A 22,467-nucleotide genomic window follows, 5' to 3' on the forward strand; every position below is an offset into this window, starting at 1 on the left:
AACAAAATTAACGACCGCCTTGTAAACAACTATTCCTAACATATCACGTAATGATCGTTAATTTAATAGCAAATCAGACAATATCCAATTCGCTGGGAAAGCAGCCCAAATCAATTGGTTTTCAGTGAATGGAAGCCTGCAAAATATGGAACAGACGTTACTTACCAGAAAAGCTCTTATGTTTGAATCGCATGTTGCAACATGTTTATTTTCGAGCAGTCCATGTTTATTTACTGTCTTCTAGTTGCCTAATGCCAGGCTTGCACTCATAAGAATGATCACAACCACTCATATCTATCTCCCTCTCTTACTCGACGGCGGCGGCGTCATGTATGCTTTTCTCCAACTAGTAGGCTACAATAAGGGGAGGAGGTCAGGGAGTGTCGGGTTGCAACTGAACAAAAAGGTACCAGAGTGCAAAAGTATTATTATATGTATGACTACAGTCAAGATCTTATTGAGGTAGTTGTATCTAGATTTTGAGAATGCAAAGTAATCAGAGAAAACCTTTGTTATAAAAATAGTAACAATTCCTGGACGTCTCCTTATTGTTGGTAAGTACTTGAATTAAAAGTTAGGCTACTAATAGCGAGTTAAAGTGGGACAGGTTTATGAGACAGCCCAAAATAGGTAAACCCAAGACAGACGAAGCCCAAACTTGATAATTGATGTAGGTGGGTGCGTGGTTTCAAATTATGGACCATGTGCGGGAACTGAATTAAGCTATTGGGTTGAAATGAGGAGTGGTGTCATCCTTCCCCATGTACGCGGAACCAAGTGTTACTGGTCTTAAACCAAATTTTTTTGATAGATTCTGAAACCAATTAGTTTAATGATAAAGACGAAATCTACTCAAAAAAAATTAGGAGTGCTCTTAATTTATATCACTCAATTTGCCTTCTTGACGTGATACCACAATCGAGCCAACTGTCAAGTTGAGCTTCACTAGAACTGTAAGGTTGAGCTTCGCTTCAGCCAACAGTTGAGCGCTACTCAAGCGAGCTCTTTGCCTGCGCTTCGCTTGAGCGCTATGTCAAGTGAGAGTTGAGGGAACTTTCAGCTTGATGTATTCTCAACTAACAACTATGCTCATAAATTATCATAATATGTGCAAGGGGGTTTTTCCCCTATAGGCCCTTGAAGCAAAACCATGAAGAACCACTAGGGAGGCAAGTCCGAGGGCCTAATCAAGCCTACAACCCTCCTCTAAAGGGAGCCAATGGGCCCTTAGTATGGTATTAAGCCCACAGGCATAACCCACCCAAGAAGCAACTCCATTGAGGGAAAAGTGGATGGTTGGGGCAGATGGGACACATCACCCCGACACCATCCCGATGACAAGCTATCATCTGGAATCTGCACTAGCAGGGCAGGAAGGCAGGAAATATAGAAAACCCGTGATTCCTTGGAAACAGGCATGTGAAGGCCTAGCAAAGAACGCTTTTGGGTAAAGTAAGTCAATGAGCTACTTCGAATTAATGGCGTCACTCTACAGACTCCACGCCACATTAATGGATTTTGACCAAATGAACAGTAGACAAGACATGGGCCCCTCAAAGCTAAGGATGAGTTGTCCCCACCAGAAACCTAGTATAAAAGTCGATTCCCAGGTACAAAAGCTCTATCTGATTGCTCGAAGTTTAGGCACAAACTATTAAGGAGATATATTGACTTTAGCATCAGAGAATCCCTGGCTACCACCAAGGCCCGCATTCTCCTTGTTTGCTTGAGTGTGCATGTGACAGCCTGAAGACCTGAGTGTCTGGAACCTGGTCTAAAGGAGCGTGAAACACGACGTTAACAACATGTTTAGTGAACAATAATTGGAACAACAATGTGCCCTTAATACGAAGGAGTTTTCAATGTTTATGCACGTAGATAGATCTGACCCGATTCACCTTTAGAACATTGTACAACCTATTACAGTACAGCTAGCCATTTATTGACAAAACACATCCAGCTAGTAGGTTCTCCAACTATATATTACATCAATAAGAACAAGCTAATTGGAAAGAGAATTAGCTATCTGATAATATGTGCTACAGGAAGTAGTAAGAAAACCATCTATCAATCATGGCGAGACATTCCTTAGGCTTGTACTCTGGTGCAGTGTGTCCCCCACCCTGCAGCACATACCAAAATGACACTATATTTATATATAATAGTTTTGCTTGACTACGATATATATGAGGAATTATTGTGCTAGAGCGCGGAGAATGCTTGCCTTTATAGTTGTGAATGTCAAGCTGTACTTTTCCTCTGTAAAGATGGTGACGTATCTGAGGAAAACAAAATGAAATTCACAATGCATGAAAAGGTAGCAAATTTAGAAAATGGAAAATCGAACAGTCTAGAAAGGAGCATGGTCACAAATTAAATAAGGTGGTCATGGAAGTTCACCCTGCGATTTGACCGTCAACAAACCAAGGTCTCCAGTCATCCTTTATAGACAAGTCCAGCGTTTCTATCCATTCTTCAGTGCCCACATATGGAATATTCATGTCGTGATCACCACTACACGAAGGGAAGTTCTTCAGGTTAGGAAAGGTTAGAAAATTTTGAAACAGAATCTTTGCCATATATATTTTGATAAGCATTCCACATCACTGGTCAATAGGCTTATGCTGTCAGACCAAGTCAGCAAGCTAAAGGCAGGGGAGGAAGAGCAAAAGCTTAATTGGCTTGGCAAGTCAATGAATTCAATGCATGCAGTTCCTTGCACGATCAATAAGTACGAGTAGCGAAGTTCTTATAGAAGAGGCATACATGTAGTAGCAGTACCTGTAAACCAGAGCTCGGAGATCTTTCTTGGTGAGGTTTCGGTGGTAATCAATACTCGTTATGACATTCTCTGTATATGCTAAACTCTTATTGCATCTCTCCCAGTCTATTTTGGTTCCCTGAACACCAACTTAAAATGTATGCGCAGAAATTGACGTAATCATGAATTCAAATTCTATTTCGACTCAGAGAACTATATGTACCTCTCGGATGTGGAGAGCCTCTCGCACTGTTTTATCATTTGCCCAAACGTAGGAGTACAAATAATTATAGCTCTGGAAATAATATATAAATAGGTTGTATGATTTTAAAAAGTCATAATATAAATAGTCGAATTTAGTGTTGGAGAGAGAGAGATCTATGTACGTACCCGACACCATGGCCCTGGAACTTGAGGTGTTGAGGTGTGTATGTCTATGAAGTTGTCATCGAGAACGCTCCATTCCCGAAGTTTATTTGGCTTTGGGGATTGTGCAGCGCAATTTGGTTCCAATATTTGGTTAAGAATTATATTGGAGATGCACTACAAATTCCATCGATTGGTACATTAATAATGCCCAATTAATGCATCAAACTAGACATACATACAACATGACTTGTGTAATCCAGAATTGTTAATCTTAATCCAACTCACCTCTTCAACTACTTGAAGATCTTCTATGCACTTTGCATTGCTTGGATCTGGATATATATATTCTCCTTTGCAGTTTCTTTTAGTTGACTATAAGCACACACATATATATATATAGAAGACATTACATGATACATATCTAGCTAGGAGTAGAGGATACGGCCCTTTACCTGTACGTGCGTTACTTTTTAACTCTACGTCAAGTTTAATTAATATTAAATATAATTAACTGGCGGGAGGAAACGTACGTACGTCATCGAGAACTTAACTAATAATTAAGAAGCATTTGATCACCTCATAAAGTCTATCGGATATGAGTGCCATCCGGTGGGCAAATTTTAGTCTTGCATCCATGTCAAAAATTCTGTGTGTAAGTGGGTTACCTAGCACCAAACCCTGCGTCCATTTTTCAAAAGTACTATTAATCCAACAATTATGATAATGAAAAAGAAAAAATAAAAGACATAAAAGCATTGAATTCAAGATTAGCTAGAAGTACATACTTTGAGAATCAAGGGTGGCAAATGTCCAATTTCGTTACCTAGATCATCATGATCATAAGATGAGAAAATCACACCACAACAACTATCGTAGAAAAGAATTAGATACATAATAATCATATGATCTCTTATGCTGAATAGTCTGTTATTTGTTATTTATGCATATCATGGATCAGATCATGAATTCTTTGTAATACAATAACAAGTTTCTTTTATTTCTTCAAGATAGAAAATGAAATGTTATAAGATGATAGTTCAATTTGCTAAAATCTTATAACCCTGTTAATACATTGTTCAAAGAATTAATTAATTAAATGGGGAAGATAATATATATACCGTTTGAAATTTCTTGAACGACAATCGGGACGGGTATGCCGGAATAAGAATCACCGGTAATATAGAGGGGGTTTGAGAAAAACATAGAATGAGCCAAAAACCACTGCATGCACCGTGATGATCATATAATAGATCATACAAATAATTATTAGTCTCATGTAAGGCAAATACGTATAATGAATATATATGGGATGCTCTTAATAAATATAATGCATCTTCAAATTAAACCCCTTTAATTAGTTAATTAATCGGAGTACTCCACTGATCACCTTTCTTAAAAATTCATAGGTTTGTGCCGCTGATGATGTGTCATTGACGTTGTAAGCCTCCCAAGTTGTTGCATATGAGAATCCAGTACCAACAGGTGCGTCCAAAAATATTATGTTGGCAACCTAAAAGATCATCGACCCAATTACTAGTTCAATCATAACATGTTATGCACTAGTTTAAACCAGACACAACAAATTAATAATTAAATCTCTTACGCACTTTTGTCCACGAGTAGGGGTTCAGTTCCAATGTTGGTTTGTTCCCACTAGAATTTGCATAGTTGATTGATAAAGGACCTATCCAAGAATCATGTCAAATTATAGAGTTATTATAATTAGGTTGGTTGATAAAAATAGCTAGGAGTCCACCACATCATCCCAGATGTGTAAATTTTGCGGTTCATTTAAAAATGTAGGCTTGAAGTCTTCATGAAGAAACTTTCTAATTTTCATTGTGTACCCCATTTAAAAAAAAAAAAAAAAAAAACTTTAAAGTTGTCCATTTGGATTCAGAGGTTCGCCACATCTCATTTAATTTCAACCAAAAATCTTACTATTATTTACAAACGATCTCAACTCATCTCATCTCTGAATTCAAACTGGCCTTAAATTGAGACAACACATCTTAAGACTGTATATATTACATTTATTGAATAATCATATATGTTGCTCAAGAAATGCAAAAGATACTAAAGAGTCACTTCTTTATATATATATATATATATATATATATATATATATATATATATATTTCTTTATTCGAAACATTCAGATTTGAATAAAAACTTGAAACTACTTGTTTTCGGTGAAAAATTGTAGTAATTCTAAGTTGGTTTGCATGACCTGTGAACACTCAAGCTAACATGGAGTTGAATGGAAGCGGCTAGGTTTGTCCGTTAGCGTCACAACTAAGCAATACGTTACTACCTGCATACTGGAGATTGTACGATATATATATATATATATATATATATATATATATGTTAATTTGAGAATGAATTAAGAAAAATTTTACTCATTATTCTCACATTACACACCACATGATTTTTTCTTTATTTTTTCTCTTAGTAAACGATAGTATATAGATGATGAATAAAAAAATAAATTAGTTTAGGAAGAATTAAAAAAATAAAATAAAAATAAAAATAAGCATAAGTGTGATATGTGAGAATGATATTAAGTAGCAAATCTCATGAACTAAATTATAAACCATAACTGTGGTGAGTCGGGTTGAAGCAACCGATCAATACGAACGAAGCCTGCCTCTAATCTCTCTATTTGTACGTGTATGGGGTTTAATTGACTATATTTTATTCCTTAATAACTCAAAAGGACGTTAGATGTTGTACTTATATACACATAATGATTCATTATTCCAAGTTTCTGATCATCTAGCTACTAAATTAAAAATAATATTAATTGTACTCATGTTAAATAATTAAAGAAAATGATAAGAAATATGGGAGAAATATATGATACCAATTTCAAACAAAAGGCCTGAGAGACCGGAACAACCAGGACCACCGGTGAGCCAAAGAACAACAGGGTCATCCTTAGGACTCCTTTCAGACTCGATGAAGTAGTAAAATAGCTGCACCTCGTCTAACTCTCCAACGCCAATGTAACTTTAAAATACATTGCATATAAATAAATTAAAACCAGAAGAAGTAGTACAATATATTTAATTAGTGTTTTAATTACATGATAATCATATATATATATGGCATAATTAGCTATATATATATATACACGTGGACACTGACCCAGTTTCGAGTTTGAAGGGAAGCTCCCCAGTAAAACCAGGAAGAGTGTTGATGATGGACTGTGGTGCAACCAAGTTGGAGATCTGAAGCAATAGTACAACCACAACGGACGGCCACCACATTGTGATCTGAGTAAAGCTGCTGCTGCTGCTAGAATTCACGAGTAGCTAGCTAGCTATGTTAATTCATGACAAGTACGTAGGTGGTGAAGGTGCCTGGCCTGCACATAAATATTGTAGGAAGAGATCGAAGGTTACTGTCTTGACAGGTAGGTATAACTGCCGGTTCGGATTCGAAATTGGGCAAGCCGGTTGGAGGAGAAGAGAGCAGCATGGCCGTTGGAGTCCAACCTTAATTTGTCTCATTTGGCGATAGGCACAATACATGTACATGTTCGGATAAGATTTTAGAAAAAAATTTATTCGCATTCTTTAGACATCTATAAATAAATTTATTTGACTACATATTGAAAATTATAAAAATTTAATTTCGAATTTCGCTCTCTACCAAATTAAAGTTTTCATTTCTTAAAAATTTGTTATTATGATGTATTCATTCTATAAAAAACAAATTTCTAATCTTTTAGTTGAATAGTAAAATATGAGAGTATTTGAATTTAATTTTGTGTGTGCATAATGTAGTTAGACAAATAGACTTGTTTTAGATTTTATTATATCTTGGATTCAAATTCGATTATAATCCGTGTGCATACCTTTATTGGTGGAGACATATATTATTTTAAGAAAAACGACATTGTAATGCCCTTTAAAATAAATTTTTCTCTTACTATTTTTTATTTTGCAGCCCCTTTGCACCCACAGTTGCTTGCCAAAGATATGGCACAAAGCTAGGCGAGCTAAGAATTCTCAGACTGATAATAGAGGAGATTTTTGGTTCAACATGTATTAGAACATTTTCACAAATGAAGCTGAACTTACTGACGTAGTTTATTTAAGCCTTTTAAATAAAATATAATAAATAGTTTTTAAATTATTTGAGAGCACATGTTGAAACAATAAGAAGATCATGATGAAATAGACTAGGAAGAGCAAACCAACACGCATCGGGCCAAATAAAAAGAGAAAAATCTCAAATCTGAAAGATGAGGAGGCTTCAGATTCGTAAGATGACAAAAGTTGAACTCTGCCATGGAGATGAAGTGCAGATGTGGATGAGAAGCTTCGAGAAACAGAGAGCTAGGGACTGAAGATAAAATCCTTTTCTATTGTATTTTTTTATTATTCTATAAAAGTTTCAAGTACAGAGTTATTTATATGTATGTCCTAATACAAAATGTAAATGTAAAAGGGCATAAACGTAAATGTACAAAAATATATTTCTAATAGTCTCCCTCAAGATGGAGTGTATATATTCAGTACACCCATATTGCTGAGCAAAGAATGAAACTGATGAGATCCAAGTGCTTTGGTAAAGATATCACTGAGTTGAGAATGAGAAGCAACATGAAGCGTCTTGATTATATTAGCTTGCAACTTTTCCCTGACAATATGGCAGTCTATTTCGATGCGCTTTGTTCTTTCATGGAACACAGGATTTGCAGCAATATGAAGAGCTGCTTTGTTATCCCAAAACACTAGTGCTGGCTTTGAATGCTGGATCTAAAAATCCTTCAATAAAGAGATCAGCCAAGAGAGCTCACAAGTAGTAGAGGCCATAACCCTATATTCTGCTTCGGTTGAGGATTTTGAGACAGTTTGTTGTTTCTTAGACTTCCAATAAATTAAAGAATCTCCTAGGAAGACACAAAAACCTGTAATTGATCTTCTGGTATCCACACACCCAGCCCAGTCTGAATTACAAAAAAGTCTTGAGATGAAAATCAGAACCGGTAGGAAAGAGAAGGCCCTGTCCAGGTGTACCTTTTAACTACCTAAGTACTCTGTGTACTGCATCCAAATGTGATTGCCTTGGTCTGTCCATATATTGACTTAAAACTTGCACAAAGTAAGAAATATCTAGACATGATATAGGTAAACAAGTCTTCCAATCAATCTTCTATAGGTAAGAGGATCCTTTAAAAGATCACCATCTGATTTAGAGAACTTTACATTTTGTTCCATAGGAAATGCTACTGATTTAGCAGCCAAGAAACCTGAATCTTGCAATATATCCAAAGCATATTTCCTTTGGCACAATGTAATGCCTTTGGAAGATCTAGCAACTTCCAACTCAAGAAAATACTTCAAATTTTCCAAATCTTTAATTCTGAATTTGTTGTCCATAAATGTTTTCAGTTCAGAAGTTGAATTCAAATCATTGCTAGCTAGAATTATATCATCGACATAAACTAGCAATACAATGAAGGAACCATTTTCTGATTTGACAAACAAAGAATAATCTGATTGAGCTTGCTGAAAACCATAAGCAATAAGGGCAGTAGACAGTTTTGAAAACCATTGTCTAGAGGCTTGTCGCAACCCATAAAGAGACTTTGTAATTTACATACTCTAGAGTCCCCCTGTTGTGCATAACCAGATGGAATGACCATGTAAACTTTCTTATCTAAATCTCTATGTAGGAAAGCATTATTTACATCTAATTGATGTAAATGACAATTTTTGGCAGCTGCTATGGCCAGCAAACATCTCACGGTGGTCATCTTAGCAACTGGAGAAAAAGTCTCCTGAAAGTCAAGACCCTTAATTTGGTTGTACCCCTTAGCAACCAAACGAGCTTTGTACCTTTCAATGGTACCATCAGCTTTGTACTTAACTTTCTAAACCCACTTACAGCCTATTGATTTCTTTCTTACATGTAAAGTAGTGAGAGTCCATGTTTGATTTGCCTCAAGGGCTTTGATTTCAGCATTCATTGCTGCTAGCCACTCAAGAATTTGTATGGCTTGAGAAAAATTTTGAGGTTCAGAAATAGATGAAATGGTTAAAACAAAATGTTTGTGGGAACTAGAGAGTTGATGATAAGAAATGACATCAAAAAGTGGGAATTTGATACCTAAAGATTTTTCTGTCAAGGAATCAGATTGAGATGGGGAATGAGAAGCCAGTTGATAATGATAATCTTGCAAGTAGCTTGGTGGTTTTCTTGTCCTTGTGGATTGACGAATAGGAGTGCCTGAATCTATAGATTGTGGAGGAATAGTAGTAGTAGAAGAAGAGGAAGAAGGCAAGTCTAATGAAGAAGAAGGAAAAGAATCTGCAAACTTTTGAGAAGATAATTGTGATGAAGTTGAAGGTGAATGAAAAACTGAATCTGGAAAATCAGAGGCTGATTTTGGAAAAACAAATGAATTACAAGGTGTAGTAAAAGAAGAAAAGGAAAAGAAAGGAAATATATGTTCATGAAACACAACATCACGAGATATGAAAGTTTTATGTGTTTCAAGATCATATACTTTATATCCTTTGACAACAAAAGGATAACCAATGAAGATGCATTTTCTAGCTCTTGGATCAAATTTAGATCTATCACGAGTCAAAGTGGAGGCAAAATAAAGACAACCAAACACTTTGAGATGATTATAAAAAGGAAGTTTTGAGTACAAAACTTCATGTGGAGATTTATGAGAAAGTAATGGAGTTGGTGTAAGATTGATTAAATGAGTAGCAGTAAGAATACAATCACCCCAAAAATTTAGTGGTAAGGAAGCTTGAAATCTTAGAGAACGAGCAACATTGAGTAAGTGTTGGTGTTTTCTTTCGACTACACCATTTTGTTGTGGCCTTTCAACACAACTTTTCTGGTGTATAACACCTTGAAAGGAAAAGAGTTCTGGCATGTGAAATTTAGTTCCATTGTCAGTTATAATTTTCTTGATTTGAGAATGAAACTGAGTTTCAACCAATTTGAAGAAAGATTACAAATAAGGTCTGGTTTGAGATTTGTTTTGTAGAAGATATACCCAAGTGGACTTGGAATAATCATCCACAATTGTAAGGAAGTATTTTGAACTATCTAAAGCAGAAATTGAGAAAGGCCCCCAAAGATCACAATGAACGAGCTCAAATGCAAATACTGAAATTGATTCACTAGAAGGAAATGGTAAACATTTCTGTTTAGCCAAAGGACAAATTGTACAAACACAAGAATTAGGAAATTTTGGTACATGCAGATTTGATACACGATTATTGAGAAATTTTAACTTGGAAAATGGAATGTGACCTAGCCTATAGTGCCACAGACAAAAATTCTGATTTATTAAGGAAGATGAAACAGAACACCCAACCAAGGGTCTTTGCAATAATTGATATAGGCCAGCCTTCTCCTCACACATTCCAATCGTATTCCATGTTGACAGGTCCTGGATGAAACAAAAATTGGAGACAAAAACAACACAATAGGAATGATCACGTGTCAATTTGCTAACAGAAATTAGGTTAAAGGAAAAAGAAGGAACACAAAGAACATTGTGTAAAACAAGATTATCTGGCAAATAAACAGTACCAGTATGTGTTACTGGAACTGAATGGCCATTTGGCAGTTTAACAATAGAAACAACTTTAGAAGTTATGGAGGAAAAATAAGCAATGGAATTGACCATATGGTCTGTAGCTCCAGTATCAATAATCCAGGAAACAAGATTACCTGCAAAGTTATGAGTAGAAGACAATTGTGGAGTTGGTAGAATACCAGAAGTGGCTTGATTTACTGAGTGTGGACTGGATTGTGGTTTGAACATGGCAAGTAGTTGCTGGTATTGATCTTGAGACAAAGGAAACTGTGGAGCATCATCACTTGATTTACCCATAGAAGAAATAACTTTGTTTATGGAGGGAAAATGATCAAGTAGTAAAATCTGACTTCGTATACTATTGAAAGAGTCACTCAGCCCCATTAAAAACTACATTACATATTCTTCTTGCTGAATTACTTCAAGAAATTTTAGTGTTTCCATAGAACACTGTGGAAAATTACGTTTACAATTTGCCAATTCATCCCAATAGGACTTCAAGTCTGTGTAATAATCACTCACTGATTTCTGATGTTGCTTTAATGAACTAATTGCTTTTCTCAATTGAAAGATTCGTGGACGATTACCTTGTGAGAAACGATCTTGCAGGTCCTTCCACATGTCTACAGCATTATCAATGTATAGAATACTTGATCCTATGTTCTTCGCAACTGAATTGAGGATCCAAGAAACAACCATATCATTACATCGAATCCAAGGCAAATAAAGAGGATCAGCTTCAGTAATCAAATTCTTGAGGATTCCATTGATGAATCCACTTTTGTTTTTAGCACTGATGGCTTTGGACATTGCTCTCGACCAGGAGTGATAATTGTCACCTGTTAATCGCTCAGTAACAAGCATTATGCCGGGATTTTCACCATGATGTAAGAAATAGGGGCTTGAAGGATTTTCAAGTGCAGTGTTAGATAAAGAAGGAGGAACATTATCGGTAGCCATGACAAAGTTCTAGAGCAGCGATAATACTCTGATACCATGACAAAAGTTGAACTCTGCCATGGAGATGAAGTGCAGACGTGGATGAGAAGCTTCGAGAAACAGAGAGCTAGGGACTGAAGACAAAATCCTTTTCTGTTGTATTTTTTTATTATTCTATAAAAGTTCAAGCACAAAGTTATTTATATGTACGTCCTAATACAAAATGTAAATGTAAAAGGGCATAAACGTAAATGCTCAAAAATGTATTTCTAATATAAGATTTAAAAAAAAATAAAGTTGTAAGAAAAAGGAAATAAAAACAAACACATAAATGACAATTTTTGCTATTTTGTTGAGATGAGAGGGAGGGGGAAGTGCACTGTGTGTGAGAGAGCATAAGAGAGAGAAAAAGTGTTGTGCGACTGAGTGTGTGAGGGTTAGAGAGAGATATATAGGCTGGTGGAGAAATTTTCCACAGAGAGAGAGAGATGGAGGTTGGGGTTTGAGAGAAACGGGAAAAAAGAGAATGGGTCTGAAAGAGTAGAGAGAGAGAGAGAGAGAGAACGGGGAGAAGTTTTGAAGAATTTGAGAGGGGGGAGAAGGGAAGGGAAGGGAAGGGAAGGGAAGGTGGGGGGGAAGGTTGTGGGGTTCGTGAGAAAAAACACATTGTTATGTGTTTGTGGACCTAGCTACTAGCACATAGTTTATTTAGGTATATAAATTGCACATAAAATTGTAATAATAATTTAAAATGTCAAAAAAATTAAATTGACATTCTTGTAAAATTTTATTTATTTTAATTTATATAAACTAGGCACACTTGCATAGCATGTGCTCTCTTACTAGTGTGTGTGTCTATATATATATATATATATATATATATATATATATATATATATATATAAATATTACGAGTATTGTGACGAGCCCATAACAAATCAAGTCGAGTTTATACGAATTTTGTTCACGAGCCTACACTGAGTCGAGTCGAGATTACACGAGTTTAGCTCGTTTAATATTCGAACCAATATTAGTGGTCGTGAATAACTCATTTATCAAATGAACCGAATCCGAATCGAGTTTATACGAGTCGAGCTCAAGCTGTTCACAAATAGCTCTGTTAGTTTGTTGCCCTAACAGATATGTGTGTGTGAGTTAAATAAGATTTTTAGTTAAATAAATATTGCTTATAATGTCATGTTTTTTATATTGTGAACGGTAAGTAAAATGAAAAAAAAAACTTAATTAACAATAAACAAGCTAGCAAACACTAATAATAAAAATTATACATTAATTGCATCCCAAAAATATAATGTATGGTGGGAATATAATATATGACTATTTGAATATTTAAATTAATTTTATAAAATACAAATAGTCATGATCGTCAATACAAAAAAGCACATTTAATGCTAATAAAATATATACACTATTGGGCCATATCGTGTAGCACTGCCTCGACTCCAGCAATGCGTGTCTCAATATTAGTCACTCGAGGCATAAGCTTCAACTCAGTCTCTGTGAGGGCGCCCGGACTGCATCAATAATCTATGATGTATGTGTGCATCAATAATCTATGATGTATGTGTGCGCATCTCTGCAATCTCTTCACGAGATGCACTGTGTGAAGCTCCCTATGTAGATGCCTCAACATATACGCTATGTGCACCTCTCTAAGTGTAGAGCTCTGTAGTGGGTGCACGAATACGAAATCTAGAGTGTTCGATGCTACGAGACAAAGTCGTCAAGTTGATTGGTCAAATCGACTCCCGAACACACTCAAACTCATCTGGCCTAACTCTTTTCGCTAAAAGAAATCATGTGAGCATGACTCCAAATGGCAATATATCTGTCATTAAATTTTTTTGATCAGTAAAAGTATTATATATATTAAAAGGAGTAACCAAGTACACTGAATAAAAATAAAACTCTACTTGTCGTAATATAGGTGGCTTCTGATCAAATCCTACTGAATATATATTTCACTAGGTCGATGGGCACCCCATGAGTGACCCGTAACATAAATTGTACTCGGTCCATGCTCATCTCAGTCTTGTGCAGTCGAGGATTGATGTTGTCGACTATTATAATGCTCATGATCTTAAAAAAACTAGATGAGTTCACTTGTTTGATGCTCTTGCTCCCATCAAAGCTTCACTCGAATTGTCGGGTTGAGCTTCACTTTACTCTCAGGTTGAGCTTCGCTTCAGCAAACTGTCAAGCGCTACTCAAGTGAGCTCTTTGCTTGCGCTTCGCTTGAGCGCTATATCAAGTGAGAGTTGAGGGAATTCTCAGTTTGACGTCTTCTTAACTCACAACTAGGATCCACATAACCAAATACTCTTCTCTCATGTTTTCTCTGAGACCAAATTAGGTCCTTATAACTCATAAATTACCATAATATGTGTAAGGGGGTTTTTCCCCCATAGGCCCTTGAAGCAAGCTCATGAAGAACTGCTAGGGAGGCAAGTCCAAGGGCTCAACTGAGCCCTACGTCCCTCCTCTAAAGGGAGTCAGTGGGCCCTTAGAAGGGTTTAGCCCATAGGTATAACCCACCCATGAAGCAATTCCCTAAAGGGGAAAGTGGACGGTCGGGGTAGATGGGACTTGTCGCCCCGACACCACCCCGATGACAAGCTATCCTCTGGAACTTGCACTGGCAGGAAGGCGGGAAATATGAAAAACCCGTCATTCCCTGGCAACAGGCATGGGAAAGCCTAGTAAAGAATGCTTTTGGGTAAAGTAAGTTAGGGAGCCACTTCGCATTAATGGTGCCACTCCTTGGACTCCACGCTGCATTAATGACACCGTCACAGAAGCCACGCCGCATTAATGGATTTTAACAAACAGTAGACAAGGCATGGGCCCCTTAAAGTCAGCGATGAGCTGTATCTACTAGAAACATAGCATAAAAGTCGATCCCCAAGTACAAAAGCTCTATCTGATTCCTCGAAGTTTAGACACAAACTATTAAGGAGATATACTAACTTTAGCATCAAAGACTCCCATCTACCAACACGGCCCGCATTCTCCATATTTGCTTAAGTGTGCAGGTGACAGCTTAAGTAGCTGTACTGCCTTGTACAGCTACTAGTGTAGAGATTCTAGGCAAATAAGCTCGGACTTCTCTTTCCGCTGATAAAGGAAGGTCCAAGGCCAAGGAGAGATAGAGGTAGGGCAATCAATCCATATACCATTCCCGTATGCCATACCTCTTATTTCATCTTGCTATACGTCCAAGCCTTCTCCCATCGGTAGTTGGAAGCAGAACTGAACTTCATCTATTTTCTTTCTTTCTTTCTAGCAGCAGGATCGATGACTCATCGTTGAGTGATCTGAGTTTTTGGAACCTAGCCCAAAGGCGTGCAAAAGACGACGTTAACAATATGTTTAGTAAACAATGATCGGAACAACAATGTGCCTTTAATACGAAGGATAATACGAAGGAGCTTTCAACGTTTATGCACGTAGATAGATCTTAGCTGATTCACCTTTAGAACATTGTACAGCCTGTTACAGTGCAGCTAGCCATTTATTGACAAAACACATCCAGTTTGTAGGTTCTGCAACTATATATTACATCGATAAAAACAAGCTAATTGGAAAGAGAATTAGCTATTTGATAATATGTGCTATAGGAAGTAGTAAGAAAACCATCTATCAATCATGGCGAGACATTCCTTAGGCTTGTACTCTGGTGTAGTGTGACCCCCACCCTGCAGCACAAACCAAAATGACACTACATTTATATATAATAGTTTTGCTTGACTATGATATATATGGGGAATTATTTTGCCGGAGCGCGGAGAATGCTTGCCTTTATAGTTGTGAATGTCAAGCTGTACTTTTCCTCTGCAAAGATGGTGACGTATCTGAAGAAAACAAAATAAATTCACAATGCATGAAAATTTATCAAATTTAGAAAATGGAAAGTCGAACAGTCTAGACAAGCACATGGCCACAAATTAAATAAGTTGGTCATGGAAGTTCACCCTGCGATTTGACCGCCAACAAACCAAGGTCTCCAGTCATCCTTTATAGACAAGTCTAGAGTTTCTATCCATTCTTCAGTGCTTACATATGGAAATGCCATGTCGTGATCACCACTACACGAACAGAATTCAAGTCAGGAAGATTAGAAGATTTTGAAACAGTCACTGCCGTATATATTTTGATAAGCATTCCACATCACTTGTCAATAGGCTTATGCTGTCACACCATGTCACCGAGCCAAAGGCAGGGGAGGAAGAGCAAAAGCTTAATTGGCCTGGCAATTCAATGAATTCAATGTATGCAGTTCCTTGTTCGATCGATAAGTACGAGTAGCGTAATTCTTATAGAAGAGGCATACATGTAGTAGTAGTACCTGTAAACCAGAGCTCGGATATCTTTCTTGGTGAGGTTTCGATGATAATCAATACTCGTTATGACATTCATTGTATATGCTAAGCTCGTATTGCATCTCTCCCAATTTGTTATGGTTCCCTGAACACCAACTTAAAAAGTACTCCCTGAAATTGACGTAATCATGAATTCAAATTCTATTTCGACTCAAGAGTACCATACGTACCTCTCGAATGTGGAGAGCCTCTCGCACTGTTTTATCATTCGCCCAAATGTAGGAGTACAGATATTGATTGTTCTGGAAATAATACATAAATAGATTGCATGATTATAAAATAGACATAATATATTGAATTTCGTGTTGGGGAGAGAGAGAGAGATCTATGTACCCGACACCATGGCCGTGGAACTTGAGGTGTTGAGGTGTGTACGTCTATGAAGTTGTCACCGAAAACGCTCCAATCCCGAAGTTTATTTGGCTTTGGGGATTGTGCAGCACAATTTGGTTCCAATATATGGTTAAGAAATATATTGGAAAGGCACTGCAAATTCCATCGATTGGTAAATTACTATGCATTAATAATGCCCAACTCACCTCTTAATCCAGAATTGTTAATCTTAAGCCAACTCACCTCTTCGACTACTTGAAGATCTTCTATGCAGTTTGCATTGCTTGGATCTGGATATATATATTCTCCATTGCAGTTTCTTTTAGTTGACTGTAAGCACAGATATATATATATATATATATATATATATATAGAAGACATTACAAACATATCTAGCTAGGAGTAGAGGATACGACCCTTTACCCGTACCTGCGTTACTCTTTGACTCTACGTACGTTAAGTTTAATTAATATTAAATATAATTAATTGGCTCGTAAATTAAGACTAGCAAAATATGCGGGAGGAAACGTACGTACGTCAACGAGAACAGATATAACTTATAATTAATTAAAGAGCATTTGATCACCTCATAAAGTCTATCGGATATGAGTGCCATCCGGTGAGCAAATTTTAGTCTTGCAGCCACGTCATAAATTCTATGTGTAAGTGGGTTACCTAGCACAAAACCCTGCGCTCATTTTTCAAAACTATTAATCCAACAATTATCATGAAAAAGAAAAAAATAAAAGACATAAAAGCATTGAATTCGATCAAGACCAGCTAGAAGTACATACTTTGAGAATCAATGGTGGCAAATTTCCAATTTCGTTACCTAGATAATGGTCATAAGATGAGAAAATCACGCCACAACAATTAGTACTGTTAAAATTAAAGAATTAGATACATAATAATCATATGATCTCTTATGCTGAATAATCTGTTTTTTGTTATTTATGCATGTCGTGGATCAGATCAGATCATGATGATCACGAGTTCTTTCTAATACGATAACAAGTTTCTATTATTTAATTTCTTCAAGATAAAAAAAATGAAATGTGATAAGATGATAATTCAATTATTTGCTAAATTAATCTTATAATTACCCTGTTAATACATTTTTCAAAGAGTCAATTAATTAAATGGGGAAGATAATATATATACCGTTCAAAACTTCTTGAGCAATGATCGGGACGGGTATGCCAGAATAAGACTCACCACCAATATAGAGGGGATTTGAGAGAAACATAGAATGAGCCAAAAGCCACTGCATGCACCGTGATAATATATATTATATAGATCACACAAGTAATTAGTCTCACGTAAGGTAAATTAATATGTATGAGTATGTATGGGATGTTGATCTTAATTTTCTGCTCAATATAAAACATCTTCAAATTAAACCCTTTTGGTTAATTAATCGGAGTACTCCGCTCACCTTTCTTAGAAATTCATATATTTGTGCCGCTAATAATGTGTCGTTGACGTTGTATGCCTCCCAAGTTGTTGCATATGAGAATCCAGTACCGACAGGTGAATCCAAAAATATTATGTTCGCAACCTAAAAAATCGACTCAATTAATTACTAGTTCAATCATAAAATGTTATTTACTAGCTAGTTTAAACTTTGCACAACAAATTAATAATTAAATCACTTACTTTTGTCCACGAGTAGGGGTTCAATTCCAATGTTGGTTTGTTCCCACTAGAATTTGCATAGTTGAAAGATAAAGGACCTATCCAAGAATCATGTCAAATTATATATAGAGTTATTATATTTTTTTTTATATATATACATATATATATATATATATCTTTTTATATATACATACATATATATATATATATTTCTTTAACCGAAACATTTAAATCTGAAAGCTTGAAACTATTTTTTTGGGTGAAAAATTGTAGTAATTCTAAGCTGGTTTGCATGACCTGTGAACACTCTAGCTAACATGGAGTACTTGTTGAATGGAAGCTTGCTAGGTTTGTCCGTTAGCATAACAACAGCAATACGATAATTTTGAAGAAATTTATGAGACTAACTCATCTCATAAAATCAGTTTTTTAAGAGATGATTATTCATTCCTTATAAACATGTTCAAGACCTTGTCTACATATAATGTGAGATTATTCTTCAACAAATTCAACGACACAACGAAGTTGACAAAATTCTTAGTACGGAGATTGTACAATATATATATGCTAGCTTGAATATGAAATAAGAAAAATTTTACGCATCATCTTCATACTATACACTACACATAATTATTTTATTTTATTTTAATTTTTTTTTCTTACCAAATGTATAGTGTATGGATGATGAGTATAAAAAATCAATTAGTTTAGGAAGAATTAAACAAAAAAAAATTAAAAAAATAAAATAAAAATAAGTGTGGGGTGTGTGAGGATATTGATATTGAATAGCAAATTATCTCAAGAACTAAATTATAAACCATAGAAAAATGCTACTCATCATCTTAATTTTCATCATCCTCTCATTATCTCATGATGCGATATTAAATAATTAAAAATTATTTATTATATTTTGCTTGTAAACGGTCTATCATTTAATATCACATTATGAAATGATAAAAAAATATCACATTATGAAATGATAAAAAAATAGATGATGAACAAATTTTTTCTAAACCGTAACTCTGGTGAGTCGGGTTGAAGCAACCGATCAGTACGTACGAACCAAGTCTGCCTCTAATCTCTCTATTTGTACGTGTATGGAGTTTAATTGACTATATTTTATTCCTTAATAACTCAAAAGGACGTTATATGTAGTGCTACTTATATACATACTGATTCATTATTCCAAGTTTCTGATCTAGCTACTAACTTTAAAATAATATTAATTGTACTGTTAAATAATTAAAGAAAATGATAAGAAATATGGGAGAAATGTATGATACCCATTTCATAAAAGAGGGTAGAAAAACCAGAACAACCGGGACCACCGGTGAGCCAAAGAACAAGAGGGTCATCCTTAGGACTCCTTTCAGACTCGATGAAGTAGTAAAATAGCTGCACCTCGTCCAACTCTCCAACGCCAATGTACCTTTAAAATTCGTTGCATATAAATAAATTAAAACCAGAAGAAGTAGTACAATATATTTAATCAGTGTTTTAATTACATGATATGGCATAATTAGCTATATATATATATATGTGTGTGTGGACACTGACCCAGTTTCGAGTTTGAAGGGAAGCTCGCCAGTAAAACCAGGAAGAGTGTTGATGATGGACTGTGATACAACCAAGTTGGAGATCTGAAGCAATAGCACAATCACAACGGACGGCCACCACATTGTGATCTGAGTAATGCTGCTGCTGCTGTTAGAATTCATGAATAGCTAGCTAGCTAGGTACGTAGGTGGTGAAGGAGCCTGGCCTGCACATAAATATTGTAGGAAGAGATCGGAAGTTAGTATTGTTTGACAGGTAGGTTTAACGCTATCGGAAAACACTATTCTGCCCTCGCCATTGTACCGTCCTAGTTGATCGGTGTTATTTTTTTTTTATTTAATAATTAAAGAAATAATTTTAAATATATTGATATATTTTTTTATTTTTTAAAAATATTAAAAAAATGTGAAAACAAAAAGGAAAAAAAACAACCAAAAAATCTGAGTAGTACGCGCAACGGAAAACGCTAAACAGTATAGTAGCGTTGCCCTTAACTATCGTTGGGATTCAAAATTTTTGTACAATAATGTTGAATAATGATATACACACAACACATCGTATAATATATTGTATAATAATATTATAAAATGAGAGTATTTTTATAAAATAAAATTTTTTTATAAAATATTTTATAAAAATATCATTTATATATAAAATATTGTATAAATCATTTTCCTTCGAAATTGGGCAAGCCGGTTGGAGGAGAAGCAGCATGGCCGTTGGAGTCCAACCTTTGTCTCATTTCGTAATAGGCACGATACATGTACATGTATGGATAACATTTAAGAAAAAATTTTATTGGCATCCTTTAGTCATCTATAAATAAATTTATTGAACTACAAATTAAAAAATCTAAAAATGCACTTTCGAAATTCTCTTTCTACCAAATTAAAGTTTTCATTTTTTAGAAATTTGTTATTATAATATGTTCATTCGGTAGAGATCAAATTTTTAATCTTTTAGTTAAATAGTAAAATTTAAAGATATTAAAGTATAATTTCGTATATGTATAATGTAATTAGACAAATAAACTTATTTTGTATTTTATTATATATTAAAAGTAAATTCGTTTGTAATCTATATATATATTTTTATTGATAAAGACGAATATTATTTTAAATAAAACGACATCATTGTAACGCAATTTAAAATAAACTTTTCTCTTACTGTTTTTTATTTTACAGCTCCTCAGCACCGACAGTTGCTTGCAGAATAATATATGGCAAAAAGCTAGGCGAGCTAAGAATTTTCAGACTGATAAAAAAGGGGACTTTCGGTTCAATATGTATTAGAATATTTTCACAAATGAAGCGCGCTAAACTTACTGAGGTAGTTTATTTAAGCCTTTTAAGTTATAAAAAATATTATTTATCATATAATTTTAAGTATTTTTTTCTTAATATATTTTAATGTGACGTACATCAAAGTTTTGATAGATTAATAAAATATAATAAATAGTAACCTTTAAATTATTTGAGAGCACACGTTGAAAGAATGAGAAATCATGATGAATATTTGTATCGTACAATCTTGGAATTCCCGGAAGACTACTGTCAATGATGTCAGTACATGAGCAAGCACTGCTACAGTCCTGAAGGTCATGCCCTGTCCATATAACCAGCTTTGCCAGGTCGCTCGTGATCAAGTACTGACATCATTGAATACATACGACATGATCAATTTGTGTAGCTGGTTAGAAATGTCGGAAGTGAAGGTCATGACCTAACTGGTAGCTAGGTTTACTGGCAGCTCGGTAGGTGCCTATACACCAATGAGAAAAGCTTGTATGCGCTCAATGTCTACCGCTACAGTATACCGCTGTAAAATATATATTTTTATTTAATAATTAAAGAAGTAATTTTAAATATATTGATATTTTTTTTTTAAAATTATTTAAATATATTAAAAAAATAAAAAAACTAAAAGGTAAGTAGTGGTATTAACAAGCGGTGCTACTCACCGCTCATACACCAATTAAAGAACTAGCATTCGTTGCATTTAGCCATTTTTTTTGCTAATACACGAATTGAATCTGGCCATGTTGTTTGTTGTTTTGGGAAAAAATGTAAAAATAATAATTTAATTGGAATGGAATAACCGTTATGTTATTAAATATAAAATTTTAAAATAAAATATATTTGACATGACTAAAATATAAAATATAACTAGTACATCTTCCAAATATGATTATAAGAAATTAGATAAAATAATAATAATTAAAATATAAATAATATTTTATTATTATATAGAGTTTAGATGATCAATAATCTAAAGTGAGATAGTGAAATAAGTAAAAGGCAAAATGTATGATATTGGGCAAATTTTGACTATAGGATGGGCAAACTAATTATGCTAATTATGCTCGACAAGATGCATGATCAATATCGTCCTAATCTACCCTTCTTCTTTCTTTTTTTAATTTTTACTTCTTAATTTTTACTTGGTGAAAAATACGTAATATTCGTCATATGAAAATACATATGATATAACTCTTCAAATGAAATAAAATTAAGTTATTTATTGCGTAATGATCATGTGAGAAAATGAATAGAATTTATTTTATTTTCGGATGAGTAATAGTAGATACAAATTTAAAGCATACAAATCTCACAATGATTTTGACAAAAGCTGGACTTCACCATAAAAAATGATTTTTTTAATTATGAAGCCCATTTATTTTTAAAATGACTGATCCACGAAATTTGCATAAACCAGACCGTACGTATAAAATTTCATGTGTACGGTACAGATATATGATGGGCAATATTTGATGCCAATGGTCCAATATATAATAAGAATGAGAAATGATATGTACAATTATAAGGTATATAAATATTGCGCAATCTCTTTAGAAAGAATCGATCAAAACGATTTATACAGTAGACCAGATTATT

At 34.8% G+C, this 22,467-nt stretch overlaps 3 protein-coding genes across 3 annotated transcripts; all 3 read right to left on the reverse strand.

The window, feature by feature from the left end:
* Positions 1-1,857: 1,857 nt before the first annotated feature.
* LOC121254612 (serine carboxypeptidase-like 2) lies at positions 1,858-6,542 on the reverse strand. Its single transcript, XM_041154732.1, has 14 exons — positions 6,281-6,542; positions 5,997-6,142; positions 4,738-4,814; positions 4,518-4,640; positions 4,249-4,351; positions 3,916-3,953; positions 3,707-3,808; positions 3,416-3,502; positions 3,152-3,304; positions 2,985-3,056; positions 2,782-2,900; positions 2,401-2,514; positions 2,225-2,279; positions 1,858-2,123 (listed from the first exon to the last, which is right to left on the reverse strand). Exons 1-14 carry the CDS (start codon positions 6,400-6,402, stop codon positions 2,040-2,042), a joined length of 1,395 nt encoding a protein of 464 aa, XP_041010666.1. The 5' UTR covers positions 6,403-6,542; the 3' UTR covers positions 1,858-2,039.
* LOC121254157 (serine carboxypeptidase-like 18) lies at positions 1,858-19,774 on the reverse strand. Its single transcript, XM_041154114.1, has 13 exons — positions 19,574-19,774; positions 19,300-19,445; positions 18,038-18,114; positions 17,817-17,939; positions 17,543-17,645; positions 17,176-17,213; positions 16,968-17,069; positions 16,219-16,290; positions 16,015-16,133; positions 15,641-15,754; positions 15,466-15,520; positions 15,140-15,364; positions 1,858-1,898 (listed from the first exon to the last, which is right to left on the reverse strand). Exons 1-12 carry the CDS (start codon positions 19,732-19,734, stop codon positions 15,281-15,283), a joined length of 1,194 nt encoding a protein of 397 aa, XP_041010048.1. The 5' UTR covers positions 19,735-19,774; the 3' UTR covers positions 1,858-1,898; positions 15,140-15,280.
* Positions 10,266-11,917, reverse strand: LOC121254609. The gene is made up of 2 exons (XM_041154730.1): positions 11,297-11,917; positions 10,266-10,559 (listed from the first exon to the last, which is right to left on the reverse strand). Exons 1-2 carry the CDS (start codon positions 11,667-11,669, stop codon positions 10,525-10,527), a joined length of 408 nt encoding a protein of 135 aa, XP_041010664.1. The 5' UTR covers positions 11,670-11,917; the 3' UTR covers positions 10,266-10,524.
* Positions 19,775-22,467: the final 2,693 nt, after the last annotated feature.

This window comes from Juglans microcarpa x Juglans regia, chromosome 3D, assembly GCF_004785595.1.
Source record: "Juglans microcarpa x Juglans regia isolate MS1-56 chromosome 3D, Jm3101_v1.0, whole genome shotgun sequence".
Classification (NCBI taxonomy): domain Eukaryota; kingdom Viridiplantae; phylum Streptophyta; class Magnoliopsida; order Fagales; family Juglandaceae; genus Juglans; species Juglans microcarpa x Juglans regia.

Coding starts and splice junctions, on each gene's coding strand:
- LOC121254157 (XM_041154114.1), bottom strand. CDS start 19,734: ATGAATTCTAACAGCAGCAGCAGCATTACTCAGATCACAATGTGGTGG. Junction 17,646..17,816: donor TATATGAATTTCTAAGAAAG/GTGAGCGGAGTA, acceptor CGGTGCATGCAG/TGGCTTTTGGCTCATTCTAT. Junction 15,755..16,014: donor ATCCGAGCTCTGGTTTACAG/GTACTACTACTA, acceptor CTGTTCGTGTAG/TGGTGATCACGACATGGCAT.
- LOC121254612 (XM_041154732.1), bottom strand. CDS start 6,402: ATGTGGTGGCCGTCCGTTGTGGTTGTACTATTGCTTCAGATCTCCAAC. Junction 4,815..5,996: donor AGGCCTTTTGTTTGAAATTG/GTATCATATATT, acceptor ATTCTTGGATAG/GTCCTTTATCAATCAACTAT. Junction 3,809..3,915: donor TGCCACCCTTGATTCTCAAA/GTATGTACTTCT, acceptor AAATGGACGCAG/GGTTTGGTGCTAGGTAACCC.
- LOC121254609 (XM_041154730.1), bottom strand. CDS start 11,669: ATGGCTACCGATAATGTTCCTCCTTCTTTATCTAACACTGCACTTGAA. Junction 10,560..11,296: donor GCAAGATCGTTTCTCACAAG/GTAATCGTCCAC, acceptor TGTTTCATCCAG/GACCTGTCAACATGGAATAC.